General features: G+C 38.4%; 9 protein-coding genes across 9 annotated transcripts; 6 read left to right on the plus strand and 3 right to left on the minus strand.

Moving 5' to 3' along the window:
* Positions 1–84: 84 nt before the first annotated feature.
* MONOS_13340 (putative ankyrin repeat domain-containing protein 11/12) lies at positions 85–9,155 on the plus strand (the record flags this gene model as incomplete). Its single annotated transcript, XM_067866034.1, has 3 exons — positions 85–289; positions 347–507; positions 609–9,155. 3 exons carry the CDS (start codon positions 85–87, stop codon positions 8,997–8,999), a joined length of 8,757 nt encoding a protein of 2,918 aa, XP_067721573.1. The 3' UTR covers positions 9,000–9,155.
* A 240-nt stretch (positions 9,156–9,395) lies between these two features.
* MONOS_13341 (uncharacterized protein) lies at positions 9,396–9,936 on the minus strand. Its single transcript, XM_067866035.1, has 3 exons — positions 9,842–9,936; positions 9,675–9,788; positions 9,396–9,622 (listed from the first exon to the last, which is right to left on the minus strand). The coding sequence occupies exons 1-3, from the start codon at positions 9,923–9,925 to the stop codon at positions 9,569–9,571; spliced, it is 252 nt and encodes an 83-aa protein (XP_067721574.1). The 5' UTR covers positions 9,926–9,936; the 3' UTR covers positions 9,396–9,568.
* A 34-nt stretch (positions 9,937–9,970) lies between these two features.
* MONOS_13342 (uncharacterized protein) lies at positions 9,971–12,898 on the plus strand (the record flags this gene model as incomplete). Its single annotated transcript, XM_067866036.1, has 5 exons — positions 9,971–10,120; positions 10,207–10,378; positions 10,436–10,565; positions 10,644–12,193; positions 12,348–12,898. 5 exons carry the CDS (start codon positions 9,971–9,973, stop codon positions 12,896–12,898), a joined length of 2,553 nt encoding a protein of 850 aa, XP_067721575.1.
* Positions 12,899–13,600: 702 nt separating this feature from the next.
* On the plus strand, positions 13,601–14,365 carry MONOS_18093 (uncharacterized protein; the record flags this gene model as incomplete). The annotated part of the gene is made up of 2 exons (XM_067871077.1): positions 13,601–13,846; positions 13,907–14,365. 2 exons carry the CDS (start codon positions 13,601–13,603, stop codon positions 14,363–14,365), a joined length of 705 nt encoding a protein of 234 aa, XP_067721576.1.
* Positions 14,366–16,553: 2,188 nt separating this feature from the next.
* Positions 16,554–18,569, minus strand: MONOS_16200 (putative Ubiquitin family). The gene is made up of 4 exons (XM_067869116.1): positions 18,552–18,569; positions 18,277–18,472; positions 18,177–18,212; positions 16,554–18,107 (listed from the first exon to the last, which is right to left on the minus strand). The coding sequence occupies exons 2-4, from the start codon at positions 18,457–18,459 to the stop codon at positions 16,809–16,811; spliced, it is 1,518 nt and encodes a 505-aa protein (XP_067721577.1). The 5' UTR covers positions 18,460–18,472; positions 18,552–18,569; the 3' UTR covers positions 16,554–16,808.
* A 746-nt stretch (positions 18,570–19,315) lies between these two features.
* Positions 19,316–20,114, plus strand: MONOS_16201 (uncharacterized protein). The gene is made up of 2 exons (XM_067869117.1): positions 19,316–19,453; positions 19,509–20,114. The coding sequence occupies exons 1-2, from the start codon at positions 19,328–19,330 to the stop codon at positions 20,037–20,039; spliced, it is 657 nt and encodes a 218-aa protein (XP_067721578.1). The 5' UTR covers positions 19,316–19,327; the 3' UTR covers positions 20,040–20,114.
* On the minus strand, positions 20,043–21,289 carry MONOS_16202 (putative pheromone receptor transcription factor). Its single transcript, XM_067869118.1, has 3 exons — positions 21,147–21,289; positions 20,918–21,053; positions 20,043–20,856 (listed from the first exon to the last, which is right to left on the minus strand). Exons 1-3 carry the CDS (start codon positions 21,279–21,281, stop codon positions 20,117–20,119), a joined length of 1,011 nt encoding a protein of 336 aa, XP_067721579.1. The 5' UTR covers positions 21,282–21,289; the 3' UTR covers positions 20,043–20,116.
* A 121-nt stretch (positions 21,290–21,410) lies between these two features.
* Positions 21,411–22,352, plus strand: MONOS_16203 (uncharacterized protein). Its single transcript, XM_067869119.1, has 3 exons — positions 21,411–21,531; positions 21,615–21,850; positions 21,908–22,352. The coding sequence occupies exons 1-3, from the start codon at positions 21,445–21,447 to the stop codon at positions 22,068–22,070; spliced, it is 486 nt and encodes a 161-aa protein (XP_067721580.1). The 5' UTR covers positions 21,411–21,444; the 3' UTR covers positions 22,071–22,352.
* Positions 22,353–22,920: 568 nt separating this feature from the next.
* Positions 22,921–23,842, plus strand: MONOS_16556 (uncharacterized protein; the record flags this gene model as incomplete). The annotated part of the gene is made up of 3 exons (XM_067869463.1): positions 22,921–23,097; positions 23,204–23,367; positions 23,467–23,842. The coding sequence occupies 3 exons, from the start codon at positions 22,921–22,923 to the stop codon at positions 23,840–23,842; spliced, it is 717 nt and encodes a 238-aa protein (XP_067721581.1).

Raw genomic sequence — 23,842 nt, forward strand, 5'->3', positions numbered from 1 at the left:
ATGTAATTTTTGACATTTTCCTATTTTTTATTCTTTCTCTTTTTATCATCCATGCTAATATATAGAAACTAATTACCAACACGCATGTCTCAAACAAGAGAAGATCTTTCCGTTATCATTCGAGAAAAAGATATAAACGTTCTTTTACGATACCTTGAATTGTATCATCCTGATCTCGATGAATACGACACTCTTGGATGGGGTCCTATCCATGAGTGCGTTGAGATGCAAAAAATGGATTTCCTTGCAGCGCTTATAAAAGCTGGTGCAAATGCAAATCTTAAAACTGGTATTTATTTTTTCGGATTTAATTTTTTCTTCAAAATTTCTTGATTTCAAAAATAAGCATATTTTGGTGAAACAATAATATTCAAAATTCTTGGAAAAGCGATGGAAGTTGATCAATCCGGAATTCCTATTCATTCTGATGCAGAAATAATAGAATCATTAATAATAGCAACTCAGCTTGGAGCAGATCCAAATGAACCAAATGATCAAGGAGATTTGGTATGTCATTTTTTGGAAAGAAAAAAGCATTAATGATTATATTTTTAATGATCATAATTGAAAACTTATTTCTTCTTTCCAAAATTTCCATCATTTTCTAGCCTCTTCATATTGCAACATACCATTCTCTAAACACAATTGCTGATGCTCTCGTTGAAAAATGTGGAGCTGATCCGCTTCTGTGCGATTCAATGACTGGATGGACGCTCCTCCACTACGCTGCAACAGGCAGGGCTCCGCAGAAGCTGGTACTGAATGTGCTGTCGCGCTGGACGCATCTCGCGAAGGAAAGAGACTTTGAAGGGAGAACAGCGTTGCATTACTTATGCAGTGGTCGCGAGGCAGTGGCAGACTTTTTGACACAGCGGAAAAAGAAGAACGGCGCAAAAGACGAGACATTCGGCTTTCACTTCAACGCACAGCAACTTGGAACGGCTGTGGAATATGCTGCTCCTTCCACAAAAAACACGGACAAGCCTTTCAAACAGACTCTGTCAGCTTCTTCGTCAACAGATTCATTGTCTGCCTCTTCATCGGCATCTGCCAGCGGAGGCATGATTCGAAGCTCTCCTCCTTCTCGCTCCTCTTCCCCTCCACCTTCTTCGTCTATATCCCCTTCTTCTTCAGCATCCTCCTCTCCTCAACCTTCTCCCATCAAATCATCTCCTTCTTCTCATCTCCTCAAAAAGTCCTCCTCTTCTTCCTTCGCTGTCCTCTCCCCGCCTGCCCGTCAGCCGCAGCCCCGTCTTCTCTCTGGTCTGAGTGAGCGTCTACGTGTTCTTGATCTTCTGACAGCTGCTGGCGCTGATGTGAACTGTGCAGACGATGAAGGGAATACTCCTCTGCATATGTGTGTGTGCAGTGGGGCATATGCAATGGCTGAGAAACTAATGGAAAAGGGGGCAGATCCAGACGGAAGGGGGATTAAGTGGAACAGGAGAGAGAGGAAGAGAGTGTGGAGAGGAGGGAGAAGAGCAGAGGAGGCGAAGAAAGTACCAGGAATAGGGAGAATAAGAGGAGGAATGAGAGAAAGAGGAGGAGGAGTGAAATGGAGAGAGAAAGCAAAGAAAACAGAGCAGATGCCTTCACGCAGTGATTCTGCTGGGCGTGCAGTCACACAAAACTCACTCTGTGCTGTTGGAACACCCGCCTCAAGTCGCTCTCTTTCACGCACATCCACTCGGAATGCCTCTTGTTCTTCACTCGCAATGAAAGAGAAGTACAGCTCATACAAAATGGGTTTATCTTCGTCATCATCATCATCTTCTTCTTCTTCTTCCTCTTCCTCTTCCTCTTTTAGTCTTCGTGCTTCGTATGCCCCTCTTTCTCCTCTGGCACTTGCTGTTCTTCTGCGCGCCCACAACTTCATCTCCCTTCTCATCTCTTTCGGCGCCTCTCTTTCTCTCCATTCGCCTGGCAGTCAGCCAGTTTCATTGTCTTCTCCTTCATATTTTGGCGTTCTTTCTTCTCCTTCTCTAAGCTCACCTCCTCTTTCTTCTTCTTCTTCTGCTGCTGCTGCTGCTTCGCGTTTGAACAGCCTGCCTTTCCGTTTTCTGCCAATTAAACCAGTTTCTGATCTTGTTCAGACACCATTTGGTTATGTTTCATCGTCTTTTGCTGCTAATTTCACTAAATCTTCTCGATCATTTTCTTCTTCCTCTTTTTCACCTTCACATTCACCATCACTTTCTGCTTCTTCTTCTCCTGCGCCTCCTCAAAACTTCAGAGACGAGTTTTCTTTTCCTTCTTTGCAGGTTTCTTCATCATCTGGTTTTTCTATGTCTGCACAGCGCTCACAGGGAGGTTCTAATTCCACAGCTTCACTTTCACTTTCTCCTTCTTCGTCTGCCTCTTCCTCATCTTCTTCATCATCATCATCCTCCTCCTCCTCTGCATCATCAGCAACATCAGTAAATCAACCTTCTTCTTCTTCCTCTTCTTCTTCTCCTTCTCCTTCTCCTTCATTAACACACACCCAGCTCCACACACTCCATCTGCTGGAGCAGATAGGCGTAGCTGTTGGTGCCAATGAGAAGATGTGGAGTGTTCCGCTGCCTTCCTCCTGGCTGATACATCGGGTGCCCCGTGTGATTGCAGAGAGAGTGGATGGAGAATTGCTAAGGAAGCTGGAGAACGCAGAGAGAGAAAGCGAAGAGAAGAAGATTGAGATGGCAGCAGAGAACGCGATGAGAGAAGAAGGAGAAGGGGAGAGGGTAGGGGCAGAGGGTGAAAGAGGAAGAGGAGGAAAAGAGAGAGGAAGAGGGAAAGAGGAAGGAAGCAGCTTGAATGGATATGATGATGATGATAATGATGAAGGTGAAGATAGCAGTGAAAGAGAAGATGATGATGATGAAATTGAAGAAGGATGCTATTTTGATGGAGAATTCTATGGAGAAGATGGGAATGAAGAGAAGCTGGAGATTGAAGGAGCGATTGCGCTGGAAGACGAAGAAGAGGCAGAACTGGCAAACGAGTTTAGCACAACGCCAAGCGAAGCAGAAGACAGAAATGGAAGTGGAAACTTGGCATTTCCTCACGCAACACCAACATCAACGACAAATGCGACTGCAACTGCTCTGTCTCCTTCACAGAGAAACAGAGGTCTTCCGCCTTTGGATACGGCTGATGCTTCAATCAGCAGTGGAAGCATGGGGAAAGGGACAGCAAATGGCAGTTTGACAAGAGAAAAATCAGAAGAGAAGATAACAGCTGTGTCTTCTAATAACAACATCAACCCCACCATCTTCAACAGCGCTGCCAATGCAATTCCTGGCTCATCTGCCACATACTCCCGTTCCTGCTCTCCCTCACTGAACATCCCCTCTTCTCCTTTCCTCCCTCCATCTCGTCCTCTTTCTTCTTCCTCTTCTTCCTCTCCTTCTTCCTCTCCTTCTTCCTCTCCTTCTCCTTCTCAACCTCCCTTTCTTCACCCACAAGTGCTCCAAGCACAGCAGCACCGCCAGGCCGACCAGAAGAAAGAGCGAATCTGGGCAAAGAAGGCGATTCCTCTGTATTGTGGAGACCTCTCAGTCATCCATCTGGCAGCAGCGATTGGAGAGGAAGAGGCACTTCGAGTTATTTGTGTGAGCTATGTGGAGGGATATGAAAAGAGAGAGAAGAAAGAGAAGGAGAGGAGGAAGAATGAAGAAAAGAATGTTGGGAGTGGGAAGAGGGAGAAGGAAGGGAAAGAAGGAGAAATGCAAGAGAAAGAGAAGATTTCATTTGAGACACCAAAATTGATTGAGACAACTGCAACGCAAAGTGGAAGAAATGATGGAAATAATGATAATAATGAGACTTCTGAGAAAACGAATGGAAATAAAGAAGAAGAAGAAGAGAAAAACAAACCTGAGCCATTGGGTGAGACTGAAAAGTCAAATTCTTCTGATTCTGCTGTTTTACCTTCAAATTCGTCTTCTTCTGCGTCTTCATCCAAAGAAGAAGGGCAACAAAGTGCAAAAACATACACCCCATCCATCTTTGCTGCTTCGCTTGGTGCTTCACACACAAATACATCATATTTATCATTACCTCAATCAATAACATCTTCATCATCATCTTCTTCTTCCTCTTCCTCTTCTTCTTCTTCTTCTTCTCTTTCCTCTCCCCTTCCCTATCTCCATCCGCTTCTTCCGTCCCTCGAGACTTTCCTCAACTCACTTCAGCCCACCCCTCTCCACTTTGCCTCTGCTTTGGGGCATTTCAGCTGCGTTTCTGTTCTTCTGTCGTTTGGCGCTGATCAATTTGTGCCTCTTTCGTATGCCTCTGCTTCCCTTGGGATGTTGGAGAGTGTTGTGTGTGGCGATGAGGAGGAGAAGAGAGGGAAAGAAGGAGAGGAAAATGTTGTGGGTGTCAATAGAAGTGATAGTCGAAGCGATGGGGATGGAGATGACAGTAAATCTGGTAATGCTTCTGTACAGTCAGATCAAGTATCGCTTTTCTCTTCACTTTCTTTGTCTTCTTCTTCTTCTCTTTCAACAGAAGACTTTTTAACCCACCAATCACACTCCCCTTCACCCACATTGCATTCATCGCTTTCCTTCTCTTCTCTCCCCAGCCAGCCAGCAGCTCCTAAATGCAGCTGCTATTTGGCTGGAGGCTTTCTCCCCATCCATCTGGCAGCAGCCGCTGGGCATTTGGATGTGATCGCCACACTCACCAATGTGTCGGTGATAAAAGAAGGGTTGAATACAAACAAGGATAAATTAACTGTTTCATCATCATCATCTTCTTCTTCTTCTTCTTCTTCTTCTTTTCTTCCTCTCTTTTTCACCTCTCCCTCGCATTTCGAAGAGTGCATTCTCAAGCCAGCACTGCCTCTTCTTGCAAGGATGCCTGCAAAAGCAAAAGAAGAACCGAGCAATGGAGGAAGTGGAGGAAGTGGAGGAGGAGGAAGTGAATTTGACGACAAAGAGGAGATTGAGAGAGGAAGAGAAGAGAAAAAAGAGAAGGACAAGAGGAAGAAGAAGAGTGTGCTGAGGGAGGTGCTGAAGATGGTCGTGGAGTTTATGAGCAATTCAGTCAGAGCAGAGAAGATTGTGAATGAGCAGATGTTTGGAGGAGATGGAGCAGATGATGGAGAAGAAGAAGAGGAAGAGGAGGAGGAAGAAGGAGAAGAGGGTTACACAAGATTGAGTGATGATGGAGAAGTAAATGAAATTTATAACAATCGCAATAAAAACAGTTCTGAAAGTGTCTTAGCCAAACCATTCGTCAATCCTTTAGACAGATTTTCGTGGATCAAAAAACGAATTCAATTGGTCGTCACGAAAAATGTCGCTAATTCTTTTCAGCTTCCTCTTTCTCGTCTTCCCTCTTCCGCCCAGCAGACCTCAAAAACAGGATATTTTCTGCCTCGCAAGCAGCATTTCCTTCCAACTTCTTCTTCTTCTTCTTCTTCTTCTACATCTTCATCTACTCCTCCACGCACTCCACGTACAGCTCCTCAATACAGCACACCTGGCAAGTCTGCTTTGATCTCTTCTCCAGCAATCACTGCAATGCCTCCATCAACAAGCTCATCATCGTCATCATCATCTTCTTCTTCTTCTCTCATTCTCTCTCCTTCTCTTTCATCAGCAACTCCTCCTTCCACTCCATCAACTGCTGCACTTGATGGTCTGTCTTCTCCTTCTCCTTCCTCCTCTTCCTCCTCCTCTTCTTCTTCTTTCTCACAATCTCAATCTATTTATGATCCCTTTGTCATTCCTCTGTTTGAGCGTGTGATTGAAATATTAGCCAAACACATTCTCAGCCAAAATCCTTCTTCTCTCTCAACTTCATCACCATCTGTCAAACCTGACCAATCATCATCTTCTCCTCTTCCTCTTCCTCTTCAATCTTCTCCTTCTCCTTCTTCTTCCTCTTCCTCTTCCTCTTCTTCCTTATCGTTCCCTTCTCCTTCTCCTCTCTCTTCTCTCTCTTCTCTTTCCTCTCTTTCCTCTCTTTCTTCCCCTCTCTTCGCTCCTCTCCTCCGCTTCCTCTACATCTGCATCCTCTGCTCCATCAGCAGTGGCACACACAAACAGACTGTGTTCCATTTTGCATCTTTGCGAGACGACTCAGAAGTTGTCAGCTTTTTGGGCAGTTTGGTCGAAAAAGAAGGATTCGATGCGTTTTCGTCATTGCCAATAGAAGAGTTTGAGAAGACGAAGGAGTCGGTGAAGAAACTGGTGGAGGCTGAAGGAGAAGTGGAAGAAGTGAGGTTTGAAGAGAGGAGGAGGAGGAAAAGAGAGAGCGGAGGAGGAAGTGAAAGAAGTCCTGTGAATATACCAAATGATGTGAATGAGATTGGAGAAAGGGCTAAAGAAGAAGGAGAAGGAGAAGAAGAGAAGAGAAGAGAGAAAGAGGATAAAGACACGAAAGATAGCGAAGACGATGAGAAGAAAGAGAGAGAAAGCGAAGAAGGACTCAAAAATGGAGCAGAAGCAACACCAGAAAGAAGAACAGAAAGTGAGAAAGGAAACGAAGAAGCTGTGAAAACGCCAACATCAACTGGATCGAAGAAGAAATGGCATCATTCAGATGTGTTTGTGGCAATGGATGAAGAAGGAAGAGAAGGAAAAGATGAGAAAGAAAAAGAGAAAGAGAGTGAAGGAAAGAAAGAGCAGAAGCGGTTCAATCAACAGTATTCTGTGTTTAGTGAAGCAGAAGGGAGAGCAAAAAATGCATTGAAAGGAGAAGACGAAGGAGAGAATATTGTTTTGGATGAAGAAGATTACTTCCTCAGCCAAATCAATGCAAACACAGAGCATCCACAGTCACTGCAGCATTATCTGAATGAGTGCACTGATGGGAATGATGAAGCTCCAACCACACTTTCATCATCTTCTTCTTCTTCTTCTTCAATTTCTTCTTCTTCTGTCTCCCCTCCTTCTTCTCTCCTCCCCCTCATCTCCCGTGCTCTTCTGCAGCGTCTGTGCCTGTCCTCTTCCTCCAAAGCATACAGCCTCCTCATCAACAGCGTCAACAAACAGCTCCAAACACCTTCTGTGATTGCTCTTCTCCACAGAAAAAGCGATTTCCTTTCTGAATGCGCCAGCCGCAACGCCGACTTGTGCACAATCGACGCTGAAGACAACACACTTCTGCATTTGTGTGCCAAACCTCCGAAAGAAAAAGTGGATTGCCTGCCGAACATGCGGAGGTGGGAAGAGGAGAAAGAGAGAGAGAGAAGGAGGAGAAAGATGATGGCGATGATGACACGGAGGATGAGCGAGGAGCAGATGCTGGAGCCAGCTGATGGATCAGACGCTCCGTTCTCAAAACTGACAGCATCATCCTCGTCATCGTCATCATCTTCTTCTTCTGTTCTTTCCGAAGAAGACGGTGGCACCGTCCCGCTCCGCCTGCTCCCTCCTCTTCTGCAGCTGGGCATCCCTGTCAACGCGTGCGACTGCTACGGTGTGACTGCACTCCACTTGGCAGTCGATCAGCATCTGCAGAGGATGACAAAGATGCTCCTGTCAGCAGGTGCCTCACCCGATGTCTCAAACGCCATCGATGGCGACACCACCCTTCACATCTGTGCGCAGAAGGGGATGGTCGATGCAATGGCACAGCTGCTTGCGCTCTCCCGTGCACTGAATGTGGACATCCCCAATGCTGATGGGACAACGCCGCTGCATCTGGCGGTGCTATCGTCTTCACTGGAGATTGTCAGACTGCTGTTAAAAGCAGGTGCACAGCCCAATCTGTGTGACAACAGAGGATGGACACCTCTCCATTGCGCATGTGCTGTTACGATCTTGTCTCTTGACTCGATTCATGAGGCTAGCAATAATAATAATAATAGTGGTGGTAGTAGTAGTAGTAATACTAATGGCAGTGGAAATGATGATGATGAAGCACAATCATCAGCTTCATCCTCCTCTTCTTCTTCCTCTTCTTCTTCTTCTTCTTCTTCCTCATACAAAGAAGAGATAACCGTCCAGCTCGTTGTCATCACCGAGCTGCTGGCACACGGCGCGCACCCTCTCATCCCCACTGCCGACGGCCATCTTCCCTTCGACCTGCTCAAAACACCCATCGAGAAGCAGCGTCTGGCTGAGCTGTGCATCCACTTCCTTCCCTCTGGACTGAAATTGCCTCCTCCTCCTCCTCCTCTCCCAGCTGGCATATCCCCTGCCCCTGCCTGCCCTCAATGCCATCAGAAGTACGGCCTCTTCACCAGCCGTGCTGTGTGCCGTGTGTGTGGCAGCGCCATCTGCAGCAAATGTGCCAAACTCACCCCGCTTTTCGTGCATTGTGTGAGCGAGCCACAGAAAGTGTGCCAGAAATGCTATGCGCAATGGGCTCATCTGTCTGACTGCGGGTATTTGGCTGCTGTTGCTCCTTGGCCGCTCTCTTTCACAGTGTTCTACCCTCAGCCTGAACAAGCATGGGGAACTACCACTGCCTCTACTCTTCTATCTAATTCTTCTTCTTCTTCTTCTTCTTTGTCTTATTCTAATTCGAAGTATTCAAATGGATTTGTTTCTCCTGCTGCCAGAAAGGCGTCTGGTTCATCTCTCTCTGATATTGTTTCATCATCTTCTTCTTCTTCCTCTTCTTCTTCTTCTTCTTCCCTTTCATTGGAAGAGCAGTCAAACATCCCTCAGAACCGAAAAGCCAGCACCACATCTCCAATGCCCCCTCCACCAATCATCACAGACTCCCTCGCCTCTTTCTCTTCCTCCTCCCCATCCATCTTTTCTGAGAGCACTTCTTCTCTTTCTCCTTCTTCTTCCTCTTCCTCTTCCTCTTCATTGTTGCCTTCTTCTTCTTCTTCTTCAATTGCAGATTCTTCATTGCAATTTGCTCAGAACAGCAAGCAGGCGATATTTACTATGCAGACTTCTACTTCGTTTTTGAGGCTTCCTGATCAATCTGAGCTGTCGCCGCTTGCTGTTTGGTTTAAAAAGGCACAGAAGAAGAAGCAAGCTCAATTCACTCTTTTTGAATATGCAGAAACCGCTGCTTCAATTTCGGAACAGAAACCTGAAAAGAAATAATTTCTTTTTTTTTTTATTCTGATCTTAGAAACTTTAATGTTGAAACTTTTATTATCAATTAAAGTCTTTTTGAGTTACGGTTAATTTAGAGCTATTTTTTAACCTTATTTTTATAAAGTCATACATTTTGTAAGCAATGAAATGTTTGTACCCAATTTTTAAATTTTTTGAAAGGAGGATAAAAGAGTGAGGATGGAAATTTTATTTTTGAACAATCAAGCATCCCTTGTTCTGTGCGTAAGCTCAAAAAATGCTTAGTGCATCGGAACATAAAGTTTAAAACAAGGGACAATCAAGAGTATATAAGTATGAATTTTTACGCGCGTTGATTCGATATCTGAGCAGAATCATCGTCTGGTCGCTTCATACAACAAATAAAAATTAAAAAATAGAATATCTGTAATTAAAAATGCATTGTGTTTTTTAAAATGAAGTGAAAAATGAGCTGTTAATGAAATGAGGAAGCGATATGAATTTTTAATGAATGTGAGTGAATTGTGTATTTTTGAAATGAAATATTTTAACAAAATGAGAAAATGCTTAGCAATTGAAATTGCTTGCTAATAGTTTTATGAATCAGTAGCGTGTTCTTCATCAGGATATGAAAATTGTTGGAAGACACTCTAAATATAATATCAAATTTTAAAAGCATGATCAAAAGTGAAATAACCAGACTTGTATGATGTCCAACATGATTTCATCATTTACTCTAGCTTTATGTTCATGGCTCAAGTGTCTGTCACATTCTCGAGCCAACTTTTTGAAATAAAGAACAGAAGCAAGAAGAATCTAAGATTTAAATAATTATAACGTAATTTACAATCAAATGTTAAAATTCAAACTGCAGTTCGAGCTTCTTTTTCTAACTTTACTGATGGAAAGTGCGTATCCCAATACATCTGAAGATATTTATCGAATTCTTCCATTCTTTGATCTTTATTCCTTTATTATTTTGCTTTTATTTTTTGTTGATGTCGTTAATAATTAACCATTCCGTTATTCATGTAAATTTTGTTGTAGAAAACATTCTTTCATTTCGCCTTGAAGTTCCACTTTTTGGTCAAACTCTTGAAGAAGTGTTTTACAGCATCTTGGAAGCGAAACAAGTACACACTCTTGATGTGTGATTGTTGTAATTTCTCGCATTCTTATATGATTTTTTTTTGCTTCCAAACGTTTTGTTAACATACATGTTTAATTGTTTTAGGGATATCATTTATTTCTATTCCCAACTTCTCTTGCGGACTCTTTTACTTCCATATGCACGACTGAACATGATGGGGCAACTTTTAGTATTTCAAAGACAATCATTAATAGATGTCCTTTATGTGAATGTGGAAGCATTGCTAGAGGCCATTCAACAATTTCACAAGAAGATAGTTTTGCTTACTAATTTTTTTTTCTAAAGTAATTTCACATCTTTATTGCTCATTTAGCCGAACCTCCTCCTCAATATCGTGCATCTCCATTGACTATGAGCAGAAGCGCACATAATACATTGCATGGTTCCCCAAGTATTTCTTTGGCTCAGTCATCAGACCCGAATCAATTAATTATTTCTTCATGGTTTGAATAGTTTCAAATGATTTGAATAAACAAAAACTTAATTCAATAAATTTTTGGTTTGGCACTCTTTTTATAAAGTGTTGCTTCGCTGGATAACGTTATTGAACGTCTCACGAAGTTGAGTCACGAATTGCCTCAAAGCCTGACGATTGATCATAGCCAACATCCTCCTTTACCAGTCTCAAGCCGCACAAAAAACCCTACAAATTCAACGTCTGTAAAAAGGCCACCTGATCCATCTGACGAATATGTTGAGTCAGAAAATCCACTTTTATCATCTTCCTCATCATCATCCTCTTCCTCCACCTCTTCTTCTTCTTCTTCTTCTTCGAGCCGTTCCATCTCAGAGCGAATACTGTTTGAAGTTGAGCATATCAGCATCATCAAAGACACTCTTTCACACATTTCTTGCACTTCTCAGCCACTCGCCAGTTCACTTCATGCTTCTTCTCCTCTTTCTGTCTCTTCTTCTGATACTTCTGAGTCTTCCCCTGATATTCGATCCACGTCGCCTTCCTCATCCAATTCAAATGCTCTACCTTCTGAACTTCCTCTTCTTTCTTCTGCATCTTCTTCGACTTCTTCTTTTTATTCTTCTTTGTCATCATCTTCCTCCTCTTCCTCTTCTTCTTCCTCTTCATCCTCTTCCTCTTCCACAGATGATCCTGCCCTCTATGATGATATACAGTCAAGTCACACTCCTGTCTCTTCTATCTCCATCTCATCTCAAATGTCTCTCAACCACACTTCATCGGATGAGAACGAAGCACATCCACAATTTACAAGTTCTTCCTCTTCATCTTCATCTTCTTCATCTTCATCTTCATCTTCATCTTCATCATCATCATCATCATCTTCTTCTTCTTCTTCTTCTTCTTCTTCTTCTTCTTTTTCTTCTTCTTCTAATTCTTCTTCTTCTAATTCTTCTTCTTCTAATTCTTCTTCTAATTCTTATTCTTCTTTGTTAAGTGGAACTATAAGCAGACCCCAGCCTCCACCTTCGCTAAGCATTAATGCATTTTCAGTTCTGCCTGCTTATGGAAGATTAGAGAGTTTCAGCGAAGGGAAGATGAAATCAAGCAATGTACATTCAGAAGAAGAGCACGACAGCAGCGAAGAAAGTCAGAATGAGAGAGAAGGGAACACAAAGGGAAATGAGAGAAATGGAATTGATATTAGACATGAAGATGAAGAAGATGAAGACGAAGAAGAGAGTGAAGGAAGAGCAATGGAAGTGGGAGATTTTGTAGTTGATGAGCAGATGGATGGCGATGTAGCGAAGATGAAGATACAGGAGATGGAGAGAGAAAGGAAAGTGACGAAGGAAAAGAAGAGAGAAAGAGAAAAGGAAAGAGAAAGAAACAGAAGCAGAGAAAAAGAAGGGCAAGTGAAAGGGAAGGAACGAGAGAACGACGAGCGAGAAAAGGAGAGAGACGAAATGGCTCAGCTGAAGATGTTTGGGAAGGAAGAAGAGCAAAATTCCTCTGGCTGTCCAGGGGCAGGCGAGGAAGAGATGAAGAAGAGAGAGCGTGGGGTATCAGAGGCACTGGAGGAAGAGATCAGAGCAACAAAAGAGGCAGCCAAGAAATTCAGAGAGGAGGAAAGAATGGTCGTGAAAGAGTATCAAGGTTTGTGGTGTGGATGAAGAAAAGGGATAAAAGGATAATTATAAATGTGTTTTATTTTATTTTATTTATGTTTTTTCTTTTTTCTTTTTTTTTTTTTTGAAAATATGCTTTTTGAACAAAATATTTTGTTTCTTATGCAAATTCTCTTTTCCAGCTGATGCACGAAATGCCCCTCTGACATTTGTGGAGCGAGTGAGGGAATATTCAAAGCGGAAGGCAGACGAAAAGGGGTATTCTCTTTCAGCCCCTTCTGCTGTTCCTTCAGCTTCAGGTGCAGTTGTGCTTCAATCTCCTTCTCTTTCCTCCTCTTCTTCCTCCTCCTCGTCGTCATTCTCCTCTACTTCTTCCTATCTCTACGTCTCTTCCTCCGCACAGGGGTTTCACCCAACCCCTTCTTCAGCAGCAGCACCAACAAGATCAGCAGCGTCAACAGCAAGTGAGCAGAGTGTTTCTGAGCAGTTTTCGTCGAATCCGCTGTATGTGTCTATCTCTACACAGGGCATCCTGCTGGCTGATGATGCTAGGATGGCAGATACCGAGAGTGGAAGAGAGAGAGAAGGAAATGTGATGAATGATGAGCAGATACAAACAAAGACAGACAGCAAAGCAGACGATGACAGCAGCGATGACTCGTCTTTTACAACTCCTCCGCCACCATTTTCTGCTTCACAGCTGAATCATGACCCACATTATGAGACGATGTGAATGCTATCTATTGATCTTTCCTCTTTATGATTTTTGTGTATGTTTTTTATCTTAAATGTGTTGAAAGCTCAAAAATGGATTGTTTGAGCAATGTTATTTTGAGATTTTAATTTGTTCAAGTTGAATTTTGGTTAGAGTAATTAATTTTTTATTTATTCAAAAAGTTTTATTTTTTATTTCGTCAAAAAATTTTTTGTCACAATTGTAACTATTTAAAATATATTCCGCAATGTGTGGTAGTTACTTTTTCTTTCTTTTCTTTTTTTCTTTAATTATTTTATGCATATTATAATCTATTTTTTATATTTATTACCAACATTTTAATTTTTCAAGAACAATTTTGTTTTTTTGTGTTAATTAAACTATAGACAAGCAATTAACGAAAATTTTTGAAGGCATACGTTAATACTTTTTATCAACTGTCATTGTTTTATCAATTATCTTAAATTCCAAGAGAAGATTTCCCAACTTGAGTGTTGCTCTTTTGGTGATCAAAAACAGAAAGTTGATGAAATTAAAATTTTGATGGATGAGATGGACAAAATAGAAATGAGATCAATTATGTCTAGTGGATTATTTAATGAAATTAATAAAATGATGAATGAATAAAAATTGGTAATGGAAAATGCATTGGTTTTGTTGAAACATATCGGTTGCTACAACGTTCTGAAATTATTTTATAATTCAAGATTTTGTCGCTTAATGGGAAAACGATTAACAAAGATGATTTTTGAAGAAGAAAAGAAGAAAGATGAAAAGAACGAAAAGCTAATGATCGAACTTTGTGAATGCTGTCTTATGTTTAATGAACGCATTTACTCCATCAGATTAATTTCTGCTTGCGTGCCTTGCCTTCTGAAAGTTGCATTGAGAAAAGATGAAAGCATGGAAGCTCAAAAAGAAGTTGAAATGTCTTTGTTGGCTTTGAGCAGTGCAATCTATTCTGAGGTGTGAAAATTGAATTTTTTTTAAAAAAAAAATTAGCTGACTTCTGATTGTTACATACAGGAACTAAGGAAAGAACAATATTTAAATGAAATCACGGAAGTCATCCAATATCATCAGGAGCATCGGAACCTCACTCGACTTGCCGATCAGTCGGCTTGGATGTTTTTCATAGAGTGCATAAATTGTGATAAGAAAATTGAAAGTGAGATTGTTAATGAATTGCAATTTTCGAGAGAAGCAGCAAAAGAGTTAGAAGAGTTGGAAATATATGTTGAATGGAAGAAGAATGGAAAGTCAATGAGCGAGTTGAAAGAAATTGAAATAATACGGAGATGGTATAGTGCAATATGTTTTAACATTCAAAAAAAAATTCGAACACAAGAAAACGGAAGATTGATCGCATCCATGATAAGAATGTGTGGAAAAACAAAGAATAATTACAGATGCGTTTATTTTGAATGTGCTATGGTTTTTGAATTTATCCTAAATGGGGAATTGGTCGATTATGATGATTTGTAAGAAGGCAGAGCTGTTGTTTTTTTTTTTTGAGTGAAATATGTGGACAAACATCAATGGATCAAATAAAATGCTGCATTAAATTCTTTTCCTCACTTTCAAGAAATTTGAATAAAGGAAATAAAATGAAAAGAAAAACCGAAAATTTTAATGCAGATGATGAAAAATATGAAACAAAAGTTGACATGGGAAAAAGAAATATATTTGAAAAACTGGAGGAGGAAGGATATGAAGATATGATCATCCAACAATACAATATGTTACAAAGTCTTTTGTTTAGTAATTCATTTTTGCCAAAATCCCCCAATAATTATTTTATATATTTATGAAAATAAAAAAATATTTGCTATTCATTTATTTTTTTCAATTAAATGAAAATTGAAGTTTTTGTTCTTTTCATAAAAAAGTTTCAGAAGCAACTTAACAAAAATAAAGGTTGCATCAAAAATAATGCATAAAACAGTCTTATCTGCAGCTGCTCAACGAATTGAAAAGATAGTTTTTTGAATGATTTGTGCAGCTTCAGGTAAAACGGTGTGTGCTTAATTTTCTATGCAATTTTTTGAGTTTTAAAGACCATATGATCAGTTGCTCCAAAAGAAATACCAAATGATAATTCATATCTTTAAAGATATTTATTAATATTTTTTGAAAATGTTCCTTTTGTTTCAATTTCTGGTGAAAGTGATAATTGAATGTTTTCATCAAATTTTCATTCCGACTCACCATATTTCACCGGCATGGAAACAAATCCTTGGCATAGATTTTATTTCCATTCCAGTGAAAATTGGAGAGTTGGAATGAAAATTTGATGAATATATTCTTTTTTCATTTTCACCTGAAATTTTTGCAAAAAAAAAAAAAAAAACCTATTTTTATAAAATTTCAAACAAGTGGTCAAAATTTGAAACGAAAAAAATATCCACAAATATATGCGCTTGCAATTTTTTTCGAAGAATAATACTTTTTTTTAATAGTCAACATTGAGATGAAATTGTGTTGACTGCAAAAAAAAATCAATTGAAGTTATTTAATTTTAACTTTTTTGCACATCCTCATCTTTGTTTCTCATTTCAATTTCGAAAACATTTTCAGAAAAATGTTCGTTTTGCAAAAAAATGACAAAAGACAAAATTTTAATTATTCTTCAGAGGTGACTTTGTTTGAAATTTCAGACTTTTTGAAAAACAACTTACGGATTTTAAAATGTGTTTTCTTTCAGAAAAGAAATAGCACCGATTGTGGAAAAAAACTGGACATCACAAAAAATACATGAAAAGATCGATTTCTCATTTATTGCAAGAAATAGTTTTCTGATAATTTTCCTCCAAAAGAATCTTATTTTTACCAACACTTTTGGTATGCTGGGGTTTCATTTTTTATGTCGACTGATAATTATTAAAAAAGTTTTATCAAAAAAAATATCAAAGAAATTCAAAATCCTATTTCTCAGAGAAACAAATAATAAAAAAATTTTTTTGTTTTCATTTGACATTAAAAATGAAACCCCAGCATCCCAAAAGAGTTGGTAAAAATAAGATTCTTTTGGAGGAAAATTATCAGAAAACAACCTCTTGCAATAAATGAGAAATCGATCTTTTCATGTATTTTTTGAGTTATGGGTGATTTTTATTTTTGAAATCATAACTTTTTTTAGTGTGTTGCTTTTTCAAAAATTGTTTGTTTTTGGGAAAAGTTAATTGTATTCAAATGCTATAAATTTTACAACTGTTTGAAAAATTAATTTTTTTACTCAAATATTATGATGATTTATTCAATAAGCCTTTTCATTTTTCAGCGTTCTTTTGTAGATATTCAAGGGAAATTTTTGAACCGATATTTTTGAAAGAAAAAATATGATTTTAAAATAATCACACACGTCAGAAAAATTTTGCACATTCTTCAACTTTTTATGATAATTTTTTTCATTAAACACTGTGAGATGTTATAAAAAATTGAATAAAATGTTTTTCAAAATTATTAATGATGCATTCGGTGAGACAAAGGGATAATTCCGAAATTTGTTTTTCAATTGAAGACAAAATGATTCTCATCGCCCTTCCCCTCCACCACCCAGGATATAACCTCAAAATTTTGATATTTCTATCTTTTTCAGAATAATTTCATTTTCATATACTTGGAATAATAGCTGCGTTTCAACATTACTTATTTATTAAAGCTATAGGGTTGATTTTCTATATATATTTTTTATCACCAAAAATTTTATTAAAAAATTAAAAAAATTATGAATTAATGAAATGTGAGTTCAATTGCTACCCACAACTAGCTATATTTTAAAAACATATTATATAAAACAAAAACATAACTTTTAAATAAAAATTTATATTAAAGAAATTCATTCAATAATTCTCAATCCATTTCTTTCAAAAAAATAAAAATTGATTAAAAAACAAAAAATAAAAAGAATTTGCTTTTCACCTCAACGTTAAGCATCCAGTAATATATTTATAGCAGCCTCAAGATTTTTCCCTGATGCAATAAACGTCGCAGTGGCCTGCTCTTCAGATACGCCTACCATTTCGACAATTTGTTGAACTTTTGATTTATCTTCTTCTGTTAAACCTTGTTTTTCGCTCATTTCATCCGTTTTTGCTGAACTTCCTTTGCCATCTCCCTTGGCTCCTTGGCCGCTTCCTTTGTTAGAATCGTGCTCTTTTTCTTTCTCCTTTCTTTCTTCCATAGCTTTTCTCTCTTCCTTCTCTTTCCTCTCCTTCTCCTCGGTCTTTGCTCTCTCGACCATCTGCTGTACAGACTCCGCCTCTTTCTTACTGGCCTCGATAGCTTCCTTCGACAGCCCTAACGCTATTTCCACAAATAATCTCGGATTTTTTGTGATCTCCAACACAAGCGGAGCAGCAGTTTCACTTAAATACTCCAACAACAACGGAAGAGAAGTCGGGTGCTGGAAGAGAAATTGTCTAAGTTGCAGTAGCTGCGGATGAGTGCGGAGCTCATCCAGAAGCGGATGGGAGCTAATAGATTCGTGAGATGGCTGTGAAGAATGTGAAGAAGATGCTTTGTGGCGCAATGATTCATCTGAAGTGGATAAAGACAAAGATGAAGACTGTTCCGACAATACATCCAAATTCCCTTTCCGATTGCTTTTTCCTTCATTTTCTTTCGTCTTTTTCAGGTCATATGATTGCCAAGGAAGCGGAGCTTCCCCAAGCATTGCAGCTAATTGCATCTTTTGCTCATGCGACAGCTGCCTTATAACCGATCCGTCAAAAAATTTCCCATGTTCCGCCTCAAACTCATTCAAAATGCCACTTTTTTCCAGTTGCTCTTCATCGACCTTTCTTTCTTCCTCTTCAATTTCTTGTGGAGTCTTTTGTGGCGCCTCAACTTTACCTGATTTGTTTTTTCCTTTTTCTGAGAGAAAACGTTTGGACTGTGACTCAGCCATTTCGGCAAGGTCTTTTGGTATTCCGCTCATTACATACTCAACAGCACTTGTCATGTCTCCAAGAGCCGCAATGAGCGCTGTCCTAGATTTGTCTCGATCAAAACCCATTGCACACAGTTCTTCCAACTGTTCAGGAAAAGGTTCTTCGCAAGATTCTTCACGAAGTTCTTCGCTCTGACCCAATTTCTGTTGATTATCCTTTGTTTCAATTGTTAATGGATCGTTTTCCTGTTTTTCTAATGAATTTTCGGATGTCACAACACGATTTTCACTTTCTGAAGTTTTGGGGTGCTCGCCATCTTCATCATTCATCTGTTCCTAATTTCACAAATTCAATTGATTATTTCAAATATACAAGAATAACATTTTATTCAAACAAAAGCATACGTTTTTGATAAAAAGCATAAGTGTTGAATCATCTTCCTAATTTTATACAATAGATATGAAAAATTTTTTAGTATTCTACACTTACACGAAAAATGCACACAATTGAATAATCTTTCAAAGGTGTCTTATTCTCAAGGTTCTGGCCTTTAAAAACCAGTGTTTGACTTTCAATAGGAAATGAAAAGTTTTCTTGTATCATTTGCTTGAGATCTTCTGTTGTTGCCGAATCTTCAATGGTTAATGGAAAAATTTTCCCCGTAACAGCCTTGATATTAACTTGCATTTTCCACCTATTTCTGTCAAATATTCGACAATAAAACAAATGAATATTTAATGATTCTTCATAATGCTTCAAATAATCTGAATAAAACAAACATTGAAATGATTCGATCTGAACCAGAACAAATATAATCATCAATGGATCATTTTTCTGTCGAAAAATTGTTTGCTTTTTTATTCATTATTTTTCTAATCTCAAATTGTTCAATTTCACTAACTTTTGAGAAAATGAATTTCTTGTTTTAAGTAAGGGTTTGATTTTCACAAAATATGGTTATTGATTTTTGTTCTTTTTTTGTTGAAAATGTTAGAATAGAGTGAAAATTTAATTATTTAGAAATGATATTTGATGATTAATAAAAGAGCCAAGCTAAGACAGAATGGAATCATTAATTTTAGGTTTGATTTCGTTTAAACGAATAAATATTTAACGGATGCCTGTTGTTCCTTGAATTCTGAAAATAATTGAGTTATGAGGACAGAGGCATCCAATAGAAAATGTAATCAAATTGATTTTGTGAGCAGTTTTGTTGAGCTTTGGCTTTTCTTTCATTGCTGATGAATTACTCACCAACATTCAAATCTTTTGATATAAAAATAATTTCTATTTAAATTTTTTAATCACGTTCTTAAGATTTATTAATTGTTGTGAATTTTATTTTCTGATTTTAATAGAGATGCATGTTCGAGATGTTAATTATTTTGAAATCTGTGAAATTATTCATCAAAAAATTTGTTCTGCTTTGTTGCAATATTTTGTTCATTTGCACTTCACTCGCAAATTTTTATAACTTTTTTCTTTCAAGGCATTAGAATAAAAGAAAATATTTTGAATAAGCCCTTTATTTTTTTGAGTTTTAAAAATAAGTCTTATGGATTCGTTTGATTTCGTGAAGAGTCGAGTAACTGACGAAGAAGCCGAAGAAGAAGTTAATAGACAAGGAGGACCAGTTGACAACAGACCCTTGTATCAACGTCTTGAAGAACAAAAATTGAAAGTTTTATTGTTTTCAATTACAAAAGTTTTTATTTTATTAAAGGATGCAAACTTAGGCAGAAGAAGAATTTGAAAAAGAACACAAATACAGAGGTCCCGAAAGTTTATCAAAAGACGACGCAGAAATGTTTGAAGAATTGGAAAGAGTTAAGCAAAAGACTCTTCTTTTAGATCGTGAAAAAGAAGAGCAGCAATTTTTAGAAAAACAAAAGCACATGACAGAAAGCTTTGAAAGAAATGATGGACGTAAGCCAACCGCTCTTATTTCATTTCAAATGTCCTCGAAAAAGCATTTTGATTCTGAAGAAAAACACGATCAAAAACAGAAAAATACCTCTCAATCATCTTCCTCAAAAAAGCGTGGCATGCTCGACTTGGGCAAATTTGGTATAAAAGTTTCGAACAATTCAAGTAAATTGCAGTCCGGGACAAAATCTACAAGCTCAACAAAACAAATTATTTCTCAAAAAGAAATTACAATAAAAAAACGACTTATAGCACAATTAGGCGAAATTAATGATGAAGATGATTCTCAAAGAAATGAAGAACAAATGCAAATTTCAAAAAAAAGAAAAAGAATTCAATGAAAATTATATCTTCTTTGCTTTGTTAGAATTTTAAAACATTTCAAATTTTAATTGAAAAAAAAAATCATTGTTAAATGCTATTGCGGTAATATTTGATCAAGTGTTAATTTCAGAAAAGGATTGTCAGAGGCTAGGTTAATTATTGATTGAGCATGAACAGTGCCTTCTTCAGTCTTCACCCTCTTTTCTGATTGCGAAATCAACGAAGCGTCATCTTCATCTTCTCTCTTTCGCTTTGTTCCCTCAGATTGAATAAACTCGTCTTCAGACACGGAAGTAGATGCAGCGTCTGTATGAGGATGTGAAGCTTGAAGTGTACTTGATTGAAGAAGTGGGTCAGATTGTTGTTGGACTTGTGGATATCCAACAACAGCATTAGTAGAATAAGCAGGAGCAAGAAGATGCTCAATTCCTGTTATTCCTCCCATCATTCCTCCCATTCCAAACCCACCAAGAACTCCTGGTATTGGCTGGCTCATAAATGGAAAGCAAGGTAAAGGAGGAGCAGATTGTTGAGGAGGAGCCATAACTTGCTGAGGTAATTGTTGAGGTTGCATATATGTTGCTGCTTTAATTTGAGAAGCTTGTGACATGCTTTGCTGAGATTGTTGTTCTTCACCTGAAGTTTGTTCCAAAGCAGAAACTTGCTGTGCCATTCTCATGTGTTCAGGGTGCGTTGCTACAGGAATGCTTGTCGCTGACAAAGAAGGATAAGGTGCTGAAGATAAAAAGTAATGAAGTTGGGCTGTTGGTTCCTCGTTTGCATCAATTGCTAAATCTTGCGGATGACTCACTTTTCTTCCATCACGAAAATCAGCTTGATGAAGACATAATGTTGAATTTTAATAGTGATATTTTACTGTACAAAAAAAGCATACATTCAAGTGCTATTTTCACCTCGTCATGATGCCAGAATCGTTCTAATCCAGGTGTTGACCAAGAAAACACTTCTCCAGTCTGTGTAACTATTGAAATTGAGACTTCTGCTCCAGTCATTCCATATAATTGCCATGCCTGCACAAAAATAAAATTTAAAAAGTTGTGCGTTCGATGATGACAAAACAAGGAGGTAATTACCAAAACAATATTTTTATTCTAATTCCAAACTTTTTTTAATAAACCCTTTTTCCTCTTTGAAAATGTTATTCCTCGATTCTTTTTATCAGAAATATATCCACTTGTCTTCCTCCGTTTTGTTTGGGTTACATATTGCGTCAAATCAGCAGGTTGAAATTGTTCCATTCTGATCTAATGCATTACTTTTAATTTCAATATTTTTGCTCTCGTTTGTTGCAATAAATGTTTGTAGGGAACATGATGTCGAAGAGTTTATTTCTTTTCAACAAAGATATTCTTTTATTTGGAAAATCTTAGTATAAGGGTACAGATCATCTCCAAATTAAAAATGCAGAAACCTGTGTTTGGAGAACGTTCAAAGGCTTCAATATTCCTTTTTTGGTTTACATCCATTTTGGTTGGAGGATATTCAATTGTTTGCTTTATTTTGATTCTTTTAACTTTCCAAAAAGATTTCATCATGAAATATCTCTTTAAAAATAATTTGATATTCCATAGGCAATACTTGTAATTGCAATTTTATACACAGTGAAAGCGCATTATCAACTTATATTTTATGCGTTGATGGCACTCACCATTGTTATCATAATGCTTGCAATTGTGATCCCTTGGAGAAGGCATGCTGTGGAAGAACAAGTTCGATGGGTTGCAATTGCCCTTATTCCTCCTCTTTTCTTTGCGGGACTAACAGTTTTTCTTTCGTTGTCTTATGACGGAGATAAATGCGTTTCATGGTATTTAACATTGCTTAAATATCTTTGCTGATAAATTAATTTTTGAAAATTATTCAGTAGCGTAACCAAAATTTGTGTGCCAAAGACAAAAGAATGTGTTGAATGTCCAACGGGATATTACATGGACTACACAATTTTGATGAGTGGTAAAAAGAGTTGTCTAAAAAAACCTGATCCACCAAAACCTGATCCTAAAAAGAATACTACACGAATTGCTTAATGTTAAATTTTTTGGTCTATATCAACTACACTTCGATGATTTATAATTTCGAGCGTTCATTTAAGTTTCTTTTTTAATTTTACTGATTTGTTTTTTTCACCTCAAATCTTTGTAATCAATTTTTGATTACTAATTTACTATTTCCTAAGTTATTTTATTATCATTCCTTCGCTTATTGATTTTTTTTATTTTTTTAACATGGGGGTTGAAATTTTCAAAAAATCAATGTGAATTTTATTTTTCTATTTCATTTGAATTCTTACCTAATTTAAAATATGAAAATTTAATATCATCCATTTTCCTTTGACAAGAACCGATATCCATCAGTCAATCATTCAATTTATCAGACATAGAGAGAACAAGATGAATTTAAAAAATGAATCAAATAACTGTGAAAATGAATCATAAATGCAACAAAATTGTGATAAAAAACTTCAATTTACAATATATGTTTTACAAAACAATATTGTAATTTTGAAATGTTGAATGAAATAATTATTTCAACCTTCTTTGGTTTCTAATTTTTTTGTTCAGCAAAGAAAAATTATTCGAAAAAAAATGAAAATCACAAACAACTCATTTTCTTCTCAATAGACTATTTAATAAATATTGCATTATTCATGTCAGATAATTGCAAAAATTTTGACATTCAATAAATTTGTAAGAAAATATTATGATCAATAAAACTTTATGGCAAGCACTGATCGTAGTTCTTTTGAAATGTATTTTTTGCCGGTTGTGCTGCTTGTGGAGCGCTGCGTCCTGTATGGGGCGGACGGTGTGTGCATTTGCAAGTCTTCTAGGAGTTGGGATGTTTTTGGGTGTTTGTGCAGATTACAGGAACGCGGATATGTTTACGCAGCTGGGGCAGGGGCTGTTCTCGCTTGTGCGGAGGGTGTGCACGGGGAGCCTGTTTGGGCTCCCGCTGTATCCGTCGCTGGGGGCGGCGTTTGAGGAGATGTTCCTGCGGAACGGGACGATGGACTTTGGGCATGTTTCCACGAGCAAAATTGCTGGGACAGCTGCTGTGTGCCTTGACACCATTTTTCCCCCAATTTTCGTTATTCCTCCATATTCCCTTTTTATTATTAATAAAATACAATGAAATGTTGTTTCGTGGGCGTGGCTGGCAGTCGGTGCTTGTGCCAGCGATTGTGGTGCTTTTGCTGTGGGTGGGGGCGATGGTGTACACGTATGTGTGGATGTGCACGCAGTGCTGCAGCACGCCGCCGCAGGAGGAGGAGGAGTGGCACTGCTGCCAGACGGACTGCTGGACAGACCTGGGCCCGAAGGCAGGGTGTGTGTGGACCACGCGCATCATCTTCTATGTGATACTCCTGGTCGAGCTGTGTGCCTTTTTTTTTTCGTTCATTTTTTTTGGTTGGTGTTGGGACAGCTGTGTGTGTGTTTGTTGCAGGGTGTTTGCTGTTGCAGCGATGGTGTCGATGGCGATGCTGCCGAAGAACTTCACATCGATGAACGAGTCGCTGTCTCCGTTCAAGAAGGCGTATGGGGAGCTGCCGGAATATGTGCAGCTTCTGCAGAAATGTGTGTCTTTGCGGCTTCTGCCAATTTCTCATTTCATATTTTGTTTATTGGCGATTGGTTGGATGGCAGCGGAAGAGGAGTTGTTTGCAGGGCTGAAGGCTGTGGTGACGCTGTGCGAGACAGAGCTGCCAACAGTCTCGTTTTCGAATTTTGCGCAGCTGCTGAACGATTCGATTTCGCACATCAAAGAGTCTGCCCTTCATCTGCACTTTTGTGGAAGATGA

This window comes from Monocercomonoides exilis, assembly GCF_001643675.1.
Source record: "Monocercomonoides exilis strain PA203 chromosome Unknown scaffold46-794033, whole genome shotgun sequence".
Taxonomy (NCBI): Eukaryota; Preaxostyla; order Oxymonadida; family Polymastigidae; genus Monocercomonoides; species Monocercomonoides exilis.

Coding starts and splice junctions, on each gene's coding strand:
- MONOS_16203 (XM_067869119.1), top strand. CDS start 21,445: ATGCAGAAACCTGTGTTTGGAGAACGTTCAAAGGCTTCAATATTCCTT. Junction 21,532..21,614: donor TGGTTGGAGGATATTCAATT/GTTTGCTTTATT, acceptor GATATTCCATAG/GCAATACTTGTAATTGCAAT. Junction 21,851..21,907: donor GGAGATAAATGCGTTTCATG/GTATTTAACATT, acceptor AAAATTATTCAG/TAGCGTAACCAAAATTTGTG.
- MONOS_16200 (XM_067869116.1), bottom strand. CDS start 18,459: ATGCAAGTTAATATCAAGGCTGTTACGGGGAAAATTTTTCCATTAACC. Junction 18,213..18,276: donor CTTTGAAAGATTATTCAATT/GTGTGCATTTTT, acceptor GTATAAAATTAG/GAAGATGATTCAACACTTAT. Junction 18,108..18,176: donor TTATGCTTTTTATCAAAAAC/GTATGCTTTTGT, acceptor TTGTGAAATTAG/GAACAGATGAATGATGAAGA.
- MONOS_16201 (XM_067869117.1), top strand. CDS start 19,328: ATGGATTCGTTTGATTTCGTGAAGAGTCGAGTAACTGACGAAGAAGCC. Junction 19,454..19,508: donor TTGAAGAACAAAAATTGAAA/GTTTTATTGTTT, acceptor ATGCAAACTTAG/GCAGAAGAAGAATTTGAAAA.
- MONOS_13341 (XM_067866035.1), bottom strand. CDS start 9,925: ATGGAAGAATTCGATAAATATCTTCAGATGTATTGGGATACGCACTTT. Junction 9,789..9,841: donor AAAAAGAAGCTCGAACTGCA/GTTTGAATTTTA, acceptor TTTAAATCTTAG/ATTCTTCTTGCTTCTGTTCT. Junction 9,623..9,674: donor TCATGTTGGACATCATACAA/GTCTGGTTATTT, acceptor TATTATATTTAG/AGTGTCTTCCAACAATTTTC.
- MONOS_16202 (XM_067869118.1), bottom strand. CDS start 21,281: ATGGAACAATTTCAACCTGCTGATTTGACGCAATATGTAACCCAAACA. Junction 21,054..21,146: donor AAAAGGGTTTATTAAAAAAA/GTTTGGAATTAG, acceptor ATTTTTGTGCAG/GCATGGCAATTATATGGAAT. Junction 20,857..20,917: donor GGTGAAAATAGCACTTGAAT/GTATGCTTTTTT, acceptor GTCTTCATCAAG/CTGATTTTCGTGATGGAAGA.